General features: G+C 37.8%; 1 protein-coding gene across 1 annotated transcript; it reads right to left on the bottom strand.

The window, feature by feature from the left end:
* Positions 1-302: 302 nt before the first annotated feature.
* Positions 303-2077, bottom strand: LOC145119872 (putative polyamine transporter At3g13620). Its single transcript, XM_079055638.1, has one exon. It carries the CDS (start codon positions 1957-1959, stop codon positions 499-501), a length of 1461 nt encoding a protein of 486 aa, XP_078911764.1. The 5' UTR covers positions 1960-2077; the 3' UTR covers positions 303-498.
* Positions 2078-13597: the final 11520 nt, after the last annotated feature.

The raw sequence follows: 13597 nt of genomic DNA, 5'->3' as shown, positions 1-13597 counted from the left end.
CATCAAACATATTTGGAGTAAAACTATATAATTTTGACAAACACATAAATCATTTTTGCAATTTTATCTATGTATTATATTATTTTTGGATTAAACATAAAGTTTATTTTATTCCTTAATCTTGTATTGTATTTTATTTTTATTTTGGATTTGATTTTTTGAACTGTTTTTTCTGAAAAAGCTTATCAAATATTATGAGAGATTTTTTAGGAGAAAAAAAGTTAGGGTTTTTTTAGAAAAGAATATTTTCGTTTGTTGAGTCACCTTCATTTGGATATTTTTGTGATTATCATCTAAACACGTAAACTAAAATTAGTAGATAGTAAAAATGTAATGGTAAGCCACACTAAACTTGACAAGACCATCAATCACTTCAAATCTAATTGACATTTTGCCAACATCAACTAGTCCAATTCACCACCAAACATACCCCACCTAAGTTTCAAAGTAGTGGAGGCAAATTCAAAGATGCACAAATCCATATCACAACCCCTAACATCAAGATGCCGACACTTCTTCCTCACCTTCAATTTCATCGCCATTTGCAAATGCAAACCACTTCTTTGACTTACAATAGTTCATAAAAAAATACCAGAAAATAGCACCTACAGTCATTAACCCACTAACCAAATACACAATCTTGGTAGCAATAACCATGATCACGATCAAGAATGCAGACGGAACAAGGCACATCACCACCAGTCCCGGCACCCCTAGCGGCACCTTGTACGGCCGTTTCAGCGCCGGAAACTTTCTTCTTAACCATATAAACGATGCAAACTCCAACAACATCCCTAGACTATAGATGAAGTTTGCAGAAGCTACTATATCAGTGAAATCCATTGGAGAAACGGCGATTGTGATCGCAGTTGATAACAAGATTCCAACCCATGGAGTGCCGAACCATTTTGATCGAGCGCCGAAAAACTTTGGTAAAAAACCTAAATCCGCCATGCCCAGAACTTGATAAGAACAACTGCTTAACTGAGCTTCGAATAAACCTATAGCTGATAACACAGCTCCGATTTCGACCCAAATCTTTAACCACTTCCCTGAGATCATCTCTGCCGCCACTGCCATGAACCCGGATTCCCATTCACTTTGGTCTACCGAAACAGCTCCGGTGACCGCCATGAGAGGGATTATATATGCTAAACAAGTCAAGATCACGGCGGAGAAGAGTGCTGCGGGGAAAGTCTTTTTTGGGTTTTCGACTTCACCGGCCATTGTACTCACGGTGTCCCAGAAGTTTAAGTTCCAGAAAAGGGTATTGAAGAACAAGTTCCAGTCTTTTTTGACACCCTTTTGGCCTAAACTTAGCCACCTGTGTGGCTGGATTTGAGGGATGGCGATGAGTGACATGAGGATGAAGGGGAGAAGAGAGATGACTCCGAGGGTAATGGCGGCGATACCGACGATATTCAGACCGGTGTAGTTGACGAAAGAGAGGAAGAGGGTGGAAAACAAGATTGCTAGAGTTCGAGGTAAGCCGGAGGAGAAGATCGGAAATAGTTTTTCCATGTAGTCGATGCATAGAATCGGAAATGCTGCGATGTTGATGACACCGGTGAGAAATTTCCATGTACCCATCAAGGACCCACAGAAGGGACCGAATGCTTTATACGCCCATATGACAAAACCACCGTTGCCGGGAAAAGTGGTGGAGAGTTCGGCGGTGACAAGAGCTTCCGGGATACTCCATATGAACGGGAAGACCAGGAATCCGATGATGGCGAAGAGTGGGCCGGCCGCCTGAACTGCTGGTTCTTCGCCGTAAGGACCTCCGGCAACTTCGAAGTAGATTAAGAAGATGAGTGGGATGAGAGTGAGTTTTTTGTGGGTGGTGGCGGAGGTGGTGGTTGAAGGGTTGGTTAAGGGGAGGATTCCGGTGGAGGACGGTGGAATGTGGTCGGTGGTTGACGGCGAGGTTGGTTTTTCCGATTTGATATCATGGTCCATGATACGATAAGGCCGGAGAGAAGAAGTTTGTGGTACGAAAGTAGGAACCAAAATCTCCCGTGCCCTCACGGTTCACGTATTTAATGAAATATTAAATGACAATTTAATAATGTGAATGTTGACTTAGATGTTGTTATTGGCATGTTGGGCATATATATCATGAGCAATAAATTTAATTAGATGTATATATCTGTTTGAGAAATAATGTAACCAACTATTTCATCATTATTGGTAACAATAAGAAGAAGAAACAATCAATCGTGTTAATCAAAGTTATATAAGTTAATATTTCATCATTATTAGTAACAAGAAGAAGAAGAAGAAACAATCGTGTTGATCAAATTTATTTAGTTAGTGACGTTAACAGAAGAAAGAAACTAATTATATAAGATGCCTTGTTAGATTTCATTAAAACAGGTTTTTTTTTTTTTTTTTTTTTTTTTTTTTTTTTAAATAATGGTAAAGACTACCATGAGATATATATGTTTGATAAGGGGCTGTTTGATTTCTTGATGACCCGGTCTGGTCAGACATTTTGACCTACCCGGTTCGGTCTTACTCGGTCCACAATCAGTCCATGGTGCTTTGATTCGATTCGTTGGAAAAAGAGGCTGAAAAAATGGATGTCTTTTGCCGTTGCCCTTGATGCATGCTCTCCATCTCCATCTCCTTCAATCGATTTCCTTCCACCACCACCAGTTCTCATTTCAAAAGCACGCTTTCTCTTCTTCTTGCCCCTACCGACCATATCGCTCCTCTAAAAAAAACACGACGATGTCTCCTTCTTCAACGTCGAGTCCTATCACCTCCGGTCTTCTCCCCCAACGCCACCCTCCTCCAGTCCCGTCGCCATCGCCGCCATCATCCAGTCCGGTCGTCATCGCTGCCATCCTTCAGCCCCGTTGTCATCATCATTGATTGTTTAATTGTTGATTTTTGTTCGTAGCTTCTTCATCTAAAATCGAAATTTGATCAAGACTCTCTCTTGCTCCTGTTCTCGCTATCACCATCTAGCAATTAACGGTCTCACCAAGTTCGATGGTAAGCAATCATTCTTTTGTTTATGCAATTCAGTTTCTTCCACCTTCATGATTTTCTCCTTTTATTTCTCTCAGCTTTTCGGATTCATTTAAATTCACTTTGTATTTGTTTGGAGCTTTATAGTTCATGAATTTTCCCCAATTTTGAACACAGATCACGCAAGGTACTATGAAATTGAACCGTTTGTGAGTTATAATTAAACAACTCTTACCTCTGTTTTGCTATGGGTTTTGAGTTCTGATCATGCTGTTGATTCTTTCATAATACATTGATTTCGATTTCTTTCTTTATATATTAGTTTCGATGAAAATAATTGGTTATTAGAATGAAATATATAGACTCCATTATAAATATAACGTATCAACCAATTATCCTGTTAGGACGATGCTGAAGATTCTGATGGGTTTTGAGCATACTAACACTCCTAAGTGTACATGCAACCCTAGAAAACCTTGGATCTATGTTTGTCTAAAATACATGCAAAATACTTTTTCCAAGGTTCATAAACCTATCTAGCATACATGAGGAACTTTAAACATAAAAGATGGCTAGAATTACATACCTCCTAGTTGTTTTGATTCCTTGAAAACCTTGAGAGCCTAGCACCCCAAGTGTGATGCCTCAAATGTTTCACACAACACCAAATGCTTTGGAATGACTTTGAGAGAATGTAGAACACTTATAAATCGGCCTAGCCCTCTTGCAACCACTTGTGTAACCGATTTTGGTAGATCACATGTTCTTTATATAGTGTGTTACATTTAGGGTTACACCATGTAAACCCTAATGTAACATGGCTTTTCATTTCCATGACACATGGGTTTGTAACTCCCATGGAGCATCCTATGGACCTTAGTCAAACTTGATAACCCATGGAGCCTTTTAGCCCACTATACAAATTATGGATGATTTACATAATCAACCCATATATTTAATTAGTCTTCTTTTGATCACTTAATTAATTCCAAATTAATTCTTGATCAATACTAATTAAATAATACTATTAATATATTAGAACTTATAATATATTAATAAACCACAAGTGTTATTTCTCTCATTTAGTCTATCCAAATGCATGATGCCATGCAACCCAAATGGACCATGCCGGGTCGGGTCAAGTACATACCAGAAATAGTTATGGACTTAGACACCTTATCCAACAGTTTCCCACTTGGATAAGTCTAATAACTATAACTGCAAGTATGACTTCAGGAACCGATCAGCAATCGTAGCTCTTTTCAAGGTCTCTCGGAACTGAGAAGATGATGATACGCCATTTAAGATAAGTGATCATATAATCCTATGTTCTAGATATCAGCCGGACAAATACATGGAACAATATCTTACTTATTGTCCAGCAGTTTGTTTCCCGATTTCTGATTTGTTTGACATAGAACTTAATTGAACACATCAACTTAGTTCTGACCGGGCCCGGTACATAGGTCAAAACAAAATCATCGAGGGGCCCAGATATCGCTTCTAATCCAAGAAGGAACAGATAAACTTCGACTCATATGCTTATTCTACTATTTGTTGAATCACACACAACAGTACGTTTTATAACATCGAGTTACCAATGCGTTTTCGTACGATCAATGCATAACCAACTCATAGGCAACAAGTCATATCTCTAGGTTTGAAGACTTATATGATATTACCGTCTCGCGATCACTCGAGATAAATTCCATGAAGTGATACCAGCGAGTGTGGGTTGAATCCAATACTCAGAACTTATGAGCACTCATGAGTGTTGAGGCCATGTCCAACATCTTAGACCTCTACAACCAACTCATGACAGTCTTAATTCATATCTACTTCCAACATATGACCGACTGTGGATAATTTGAATAATATGTAAAACACAACATAAATATTCTGGAAGTCAAAACATGCAAAAGAAATAATAGTAAACGATTGACAAAAGATAGCAACACTTTACTTATAAATAAACACAACTTTTATTCATCATCAAATGTCAATTACACTTTACAGATTTCAAAGTTATCTAACTACTAAAACTAATATCATCCTTCATCCCTATGCTCCTTACATGCTGGAGATGCTTAACCCTACCCGGTCCCTTCGTGAGGGGATCTGCCGGGTTCTCATCCGATGATACCCTCTTTGCCACGAGGAGTCCTTCTTCTATTCGATGTCTGATGAAATGGTATTTTCTGTCAATGTGTCTGGATCTCCCGTGATCCCTTGGTTCCTTCGCTAAGGCAACTGCACTTTCACTATCATAGAAGATTTCCATAGGCTCCTTTATAGCTGGTACAACTCCAAGGTCTCCAATGAAGTTCTTCAGCCATATTGCCTCCTTTGCTGCCTCGCTTTCGCTATATACTCTGATTCGCAAGTTGAATAAGCCACTGTCTCCTGCTTGGAACTTTTCCAAGTAATTGCTCCTCCGTTTAAGGTAAAGACCCAGCTCGACTGAGAGCGGAAATTATCCCTATCAGTCTGGAAGCTAGCATCAATATACCCTACAACTCTCAAGTCCTCACTCCCACCAAGGGTAAGGACCCAGTCCTTAGTCCTCCGCAGGTACTTGAGGATGTTCTTTAATGCAATCTAGTGAGCCTTACCAGGGTTCCCCTGATATCTGCTGACCATGCTCAATGCAAAGGCCACATCAGGACGAGTACAAGTCATAGCATACATGATCGAGCCTACAGCAGAAGCATAAGGTACTCGACTCATTTCTGCTATCTCAGACTCGGTACTCGGGCTCTGAGTCTTACTCAATCTAGCGTTATTCTGGATGGGTAACTCTCCTTTCTTGGAGTCTTGCATGCTGAACCTCTTCAGCACCTTATCCAAGTATGTACTCTGACTAAGTCCAATTAGTCTTTTACTCCGGTCTCTCAGAATCCTTATCCTTAGAATATAGGCAGCTTCTCCTAGGTCTTTCATAGCGAAACACTTCCCGAGCCAGGACTTCACTTCCTGCAAGATCGGGATGTCATTTCCTATGAGTAGTATGTCATCCACATACAATACCAAAAAGCTAACTATACTCCCACTAGCCTTGACATATACACAAGATTCATCTTCACTCCTCGAAAAGCCAAACTCTTTGACTTTCTCATCGAAGCAAAGATTCCATCTGCGAGGTGCTTGCTTTAATCCATAAATGGATTTCTCAAGCTTACACACTCTATTAGGGTATTCTGTACTGACAAAACCCTCTGGCTGACACATGTAAACATCCTCAGCCAACTTTCCATTAAGGAAAGCGGTTTTGACATCCATTTGCCATATTTCATAGTCATGAAATGAAGCAATGGCTAACAATACCCTAATAGACTTAATCTTGGCTACTGGTGAAAAGGTCTCATCATAATCAACTCCTGGAGTTTGAGAAAAGCCCTTTGCAACCAGTCGCGCCTTATAAGTGTGTACATTACCATCCATGTCAGTCTTCTTCTTGAAGATCCATTTGCACCCAACTGTCTTGCGACCTGGTACATTGTCAACCAAGTCCCAAACTTGATTGTCATACATGGACTGTATCTCGCCGTCCATTGCCTCTTTCCATTTAGCAGACTCGGGGCCTGCCATGGCTTCCGCATAGCTGTGAGGTTCATCCAGACTTACCAGTTTCTCATCACTGATAAGTGTCTCACCTTCCGCAGTAATATGGAAACCATAGTAATACTCAGGTGCATTCCTAACTCTCGTGGAACGCCTCAGAGGTACAGAATCGTCAATTGGATCAACATGAGTTTTCTCCTCAAGTTGATTGCAAGGGTTTGAGGTTCCTTCACCACTTGACTCTTGAATTTCTTCAAGATCAATTTGTCTCCCACTGTTTCCTTGGCTTATGAACTCTCTCTCTCGAAAGACACCCATCCTTGCTACAAAGACCACATTATCACTAGGTCTGTAGAAGAGGTAACCAAAGGATTTTTGTGGGTAGCCGATGAAAATACACCTCTCACTTCGAGGTTCGAGCTTATCGTAAGTCTCGTGCCTTATGAAAGCCTCACAACCCACAATCTTGATGTGGGCTAGATTAGGAACTTTTCCAGTCCACATCTCGTGAGGTGTTTTGGCAACCTTCTTTGTAGGGACCAGATTAAGGATATGGGCGGCAGTATCTAAGGCATACCCCCAGAATGAGATTGGTAGCGAAGCTCGACTCATCATGGAACGGACCATGTCCAACAAGGTTCGATTATGCCTCTCAGCTACACCATTCAGCTGTGGTTTCCTGGGAGGTGTCAATTGTGAGACAACCCCACATTTCTTAAGATAGTCGAGGAACTTTGTACTAAGATACTCACCACCACAATCGGATCGAAGCATCTTAATGTTCCTACCCAATTGATTCTCTACTTCCTGTTTAAACTCTTTAAACCTATCGAAAGTCTCTGACTTATGCTTGATTAAGTATACAAATCCATATCTACTATAATCATTTGTAAAAGTCACATAATAACGATTAGCATCCCTTATGGCAGTTTTGAAGGGTCCACACACATCTGTGTGCACTAGATCCAACAAACCTTCACCCCTAGCACAAGAACCTGTGAAGGGTGACTTTTTCATTTTTCCAAGTAAGCATGATTCACAACTATCATCTGACTTTACGTCAAATGACTCCAAGACTCCATCCTTTTGGAGTTGGCCTATGCGTTTCTTGCTTACATGTCCAAGACGACAATGCCATAATGATGCTTTATCCAAGTTATTATCATTAGTAGAATCAATACACAACACATTATTTCCTAAGTTATCTACAACAGACACAACTTCATACACACCATCACAAGGCAATGCTTTAAAATAAAACACATTATTAAAGAAAGCATTTATTCCACCAACTTCATTATCAAAAGAAAAGGTAAACCCTTGTTTATACAAAGCATGAAAGGAAATAATATTTCTTGCCATTTCAGGCGAGTAACAACATTTATTCAAATCTAAAGTAAACCCACTACTTAGTAACAAAGTATAAACTCCAATCTTGGTGACAGGTGAAGCTTTCCTATTCCCCATGATCAAGTTTATCTTTCCATGCTCCACATTCTCACTTCTTCTTAGTCCCTGCAAATCAGAACAAATATGAATACCACAGCCGGTATCAAGGACCCAAGAGTTAGAATAGGGTGAGTTATTAGATAATATAGTGTAAATACCTGCATGGTTGGGTTTTACTTTCCCATTCTTCAAATCTTGCTGGTACTTTGGGCAGTTCCACTTCCAGTGTGGTTTTTCATGGCAATAGAAGCATTCAGCCTCTTTTGGGTCAGAAGAAGGAGTGACGAAACCTTTCTTGGTTCCACTCGAAGAGGAGCCATCAAGGGTCTTACCCTTGGTACCCTTCGAAGGGTTCTTCCTCTTCTTCCCTCTATGTTTCCCGATTGCCAAGACATGGGCGGAGTTTTAAGTAGGAGTAGGAGTGGTAACAACCGACTTACCTTTAAGACCACTTTCAGCGGTCTTTAGGAGTCCTTGAAGTTTGCTAAGGGCAAATTCCTCCTTATTCATGTGGTATGTCATGCGGAATTGATCATAACACGAAGGTAAGGAGTGAAAAATGATATCTATTGCTAACTCCTCGGGGAAGTCCACATTCAGCTTCATCAAACGGTCCACATACCTTTGCATTTTCTGCATGTGGCCCGTGATGGGTTCACCATCCTTCATTCGGGTTGTTATCATGGAGGAGATGATTTCATATCGCTCTTGACGAGCACTCTGATGGTAGCGGTCCATCAAATCCTGGTGCATTTCAAAAGGATAGTAGTCCTCATAGGACTTTTGGAGCTCGGCTGTCATAGTGGTCATCATGATGCATGCCACTTTGCTAGCATCTCTTTCATGTGCCTCATATTCAGCCATATCTTCAGGAGTAGCAGTTGGCTCGGGTACCTTAAGCTCATTGTCGAGAACATATTCTTTGTTCTCATATCGAGTGACCATCCTGATGTTTTTGATCCAATCTGTAAAGTTGGATCCATCAAAGATGACTCTCCCACAAAGGTTCATGAGAGAGAAGGAGCCGGTAGGGTTTGAGCCAAAAGCAGCATTGTTTGAAGACATCTGAAAAGAAGAAAAGACAAGTTTAGTTTAGATATAAGATAGTCCTTAATAAAACACCCAAATGTAATATTAAGGCTAGGATCCAATCACAATATATTATACTTAGAAGAGGGATGCCGTAATCTAAGTAATAACATATTTGAAAGGTAGGTGAATGACGATTCACCAATTTCCACCATGAAAAACGAAATATTTAATTTATTAGGTTTTATTTGGTTTTTTAGAAACTCCTAGATTCTTTTGAGATTCATTGAACTTTTCAATGACATGTTTCAATCTCGAGTGTGCCCTTCATGTTTTGTGACTGGGATACCGAGGATCACAAAACAAGGTGTGAAGTAACCATGCAAATTACTTGGTACCCTTAATGTTTTTCACTTAATCTATGTGCCGGTTAACCACACGCGCTCCACCGACCTATGAAAAAACCTTAAGTCACCCTTTTCCTACCTTGTTAAGTCCAAGTTAGTGTGCCGGTTAACTACACACGCTCCACCAACGACTTAATCAAAGTGCAAAGTGTAATTTCATGGGTTAGCACCTTTTTCACATTTTCCTAAAGTAACTAAGATTGAGAATTTATAAAAACATTTAGTTACTTTATAATAATCATTATACTTTTAATGAGAATTGTTAAGTCATTGTCCTACCCGTTCGGCTAACGACCCTCCACCAATCAAGGAAGCGGTGGGTGAGAATGGACACTCATTAAGCTGCCATTTTATAGGCAACAACCTTATAACCCCCTTATAGACCGGCTTCATGAATGAGGCCTACTAACGCTAAAACGACTTTGTTCTTATACATATATAATTATTAAACTTATAATATTATAAAGTATAAGGGTTGAATTCTAACTTTTAAAATTCTAGGGGTTGGAACTAAAGTTTATTAGATGACTTTACATGTTCAAAACTTGAGGGCAAGTTTTGTAACTTTACAAAACCTTTCAATTCATAACTTATGAGTTATTAAAATGAAGACTCTTCATTTTTTGTAACTTATGTGTTCTTTTAATGGATTTAATACAAAGTGAATTTTGGTTATCCATAACTTAAGGACAAGTTATGGACTCCATTAAAACACATAAAGATCATGAATTCAGCATTAAACAAGGTTTAACAAGTAATTTCTATGATCTATCAAAAACTCATAAGAACATGAATAGTCATATCAAAATTTCAAGAACATATGAGCACATATAATCATGGAATTTTGATATTAGCCATTGTAAATGGATTAGAACAACCATTACACCAACTAAAACAAGTTTTAAAACACCAAAATAGTTTAGGGTAATGTTTCTAGTCCATTTCTAGCAGCAAAAGTCGAAAATCTGCATTCTGAGGCTCATGGACTCGGCGAGTTCATCATGCAGACAGCAAGAAATTCGACTTTTTTTTCACTATTTTGCATCAAGTATCAAATAAACAAGCCTAGGCTCTGATACCACTGATGGGTTTTGAGCATACTAACACTCCTAAGTGTACATGCAACCCTAGAAAACCTTGGATCTATGTTTGTCTAAAATACATGCAAAATACTTTTTCCAAGGTTCATAAACCTATCTAGCATACATGGGGAACTTTAAACATAAAAGATGGCTAGAATTACATACCTTGTAGTTGTTTTGATTCCTTGAAAACCTTGAGAGCCTAGCACCCCAAGTGTGATGCCTCAAATGTTTCACACAACACCAAATGCTTTGGAATGACTTTGAGAGAATGTATAACACTTGTAAATCAGCCTAGCCCTCTTGCAACCACTTGTGTAACCGATTTTGGTAGATCACATGTTCTTTATATAGTGTGTTACATTTAGGATTACACCATGTAAACCCTAATGTAACATGGCTCTTCATTTCCATGACACATGGGTTTGTAACTCCCATGGAGCATCCATGGAGCATCCTATGGACCTTAGTCAAACTTGATAACCCATGGAGCCTTTTAGCCCACTATACAAGTTATGGATGATTTACATAATCAACCCATATATTTAATTAGTCTTCTTTTGATCACTTAATTAATTCCAAATTAATTCTTGATCAATACTAATTAAATAACACTATTAATATATTAGAACTTATAATATATTAATAAACCACAAGTGTTATTTCTCTCATCTAGTCTATCCAAATGCATGATGCCATGCAACCCAAATGGACCATACCGGGTCGGGTCAAGTACATACCAGAAATAGTTATGGACTTAGACACCTTATCCAACAGATTCATCATTTAAATCTTCTCATCTCCAAAATGCATTGAGTGACTTGATGATGCTTCTAAGGATATGTTGTTAGATAGTACAATGAGAAAAGAGGTTTCTTGTTTCTGACTCTAAATTGGGTTCTTTGATAGTAGTTATTCTTCTTAAGTGTTTGTTTGTGATGAGCCAAATGTATAAAAGTATTGTAGATTATTGAGTATTAACAGTTGGTGTTTGTTTATACTATTAGGATTTAGTGGAGGGTGGTGAAGATTGTGTGGGCAATGTTCCAATAGAGATTAATTTTTTCTGGAAAGCAATTAGAAGACGGCAGAACTCTTGCCAATAAAGCGCAACAAAAGGATAAAAGAGATTGACCAAAAAGTGTATCAAAGGGACAAACATGTTACCTCCCATTTGGATTTAGTTTAATTTGTTCTATCATATCAAAAGTTGTGTTAATCTGATATTTGTCAACTTAAAATAATATGTTTACATATTATCAAAGTGAAAAAAATCATATAATGTTCTCTATTAATGGTCTAAGTTACAAACGCTCTAGATTTATCTGCTTATGTTATTATTTTCATTCTATTGAATACATTATACATTTTGTTGTATTTTACCCAAAATCACAATTCACAAGTTCAATGTAAAGGAATTATTATAAAAAAAAAGTTTTTAAGGGCAGTATAGTCATTTTACACAGTCATTCAGATGCAAAATCAAACAACACGTTTCAGTCAGAAGTTAACTCAGTCAGAACTTTTAACCCAATCAGTTTCTAACATAGTCAACTCTAACCCAGTTAGCAACTATCAAACGACCCCTTAAGAGGTTTAACCATGAATTTACCGTATATAACTAGATATATAACCATTAGACTCTCACAATTGAGCATGTATATTTGTGTTTTATGTATTTGGTTCAATACTTGGGTTTGATACTCAGAAGCACGTTCGAAATATAAAAGGAAAAATAGCAAAAAGGTCACTATGTTACCATAGAATTTTGATGTTGACACCAAGTTATTTTTTTTTTCAATTATGTCACTATATTTACAATTTTGTTGCAATATCAACAAAATGACCGGTTCTCCTGATAACTATTTCATGAATTGCAATAAAGTCACTAAGTTTACAAAAATTTCTATTTTGACATCGAGTTTCAACTTGTAAGAAAGTCACTATATTACTATAAAATGCTGATTTTGACACCGATTTTTTTTTCTCAATTCGTCATGATATTTACAATTTTTGTTGCAATGTCAACTAATTGACCAATTCAGGAGATGTCATTGTGGTTTAAAAGCTAGATTTGTACAACAAATAAATGAATGTCAGTTCAATGGTTTAAACTCACTTACAAGTCAGTGAAAATGACATGGTCACCATTACAGGAGATGTTATTATGATTTAGAAGCTTGTTTTGTACAACAAATAAATGAAGACCCCTACAAGGTCGATTTAGTGGTACAAACTCACTAAGCATCTTCTGGGTCGACCTTGTAGGGTCTTCATTTACTTGTACAAATCGAGCTTCTAATCCACAATAGCATCCTCGAAACGAGTGAGTACGCCATTTTCGCAGAATTTTCAATGACTTTGAAACCATGGATCGACCTAAAAAGATAAGTGAAATTGGGTTTGATGCAAACATATATTTGAAACTCAATCCTACCACATGAGATCTTACGTGGCTTCCACATTACAATATTATCTTGTGATTTATTTTTTATCCTGCTAGATTGATGGTAACTGATCAATTAGTTTTAAAGCGAGTTTTGTAGGGATCCTCATTTATATGGGTCTTCATTTATTTGTTTATTGTACAAATAAATCGACATTGTAAGGGTATTCATTTATTTGTTGTACAAATCGACCTTATAGGGGTCTTAGATTGACCTTGTAGGTGTCACACCCCGATCCTTGTCGGAATCGATCGAGGCGTGATATATTGTTCAAAGTCTCATGACAACTATGTTATAATATGATTAGATTCAATTAAGTACTAAGTATGCAAACAAGATCCACAACATACAAATACAAATCCAAATATGAACAACATTTATTACATCAAATTTAAATAGTCTTGTGGATTTCTAAGGCACAACCTATTTTTCATCAACTTCATTCTTCAAATCTGCATCATGGGTAAAAACAGGTCAACTACGAGAGTTGGTGAGTAATCTAATTTTAGTAGAGAAAATTGTGAAGTTGAAACATTTATAATTGGAAATTTGTTTTCTTTTGAAGTCGGCAAACAATTGTATTTGAGATAACGGTTTATAAATCAAAAATTGATTAACAAATGATAACAACAACAATAAGTCCTCA

The sequence above is a fragment of the Lactuca virosa genome, chromosome 6 (assembly GCF_052849685.1).
Source record: "Lactuca virosa cultivar CGN04683 chromosome 6, Lactuca_virosa_CGN04683_v6, whole genome shotgun sequence".
Taxonomy (NCBI): domain Eukaryota; kingdom Viridiplantae; phylum Streptophyta; class Magnoliopsida; order Asterales; family Asteraceae; genus Lactuca; species Lactuca virosa.
The sequence above is the reverse complement of the archived record's forward strand: the minus strand, read 5'-3'. Positions and strand labels throughout refer to the sequence as shown.

Excerpts from the sequence above, each read along its gene's own strand:
- LOC145119872 (XM_079055638.1), bottom strand. The coding sequence starts at position 1,959 with ATGGACCATGATATCAAATCGGAAAAACCAACCTCGCCGTCAACCACC.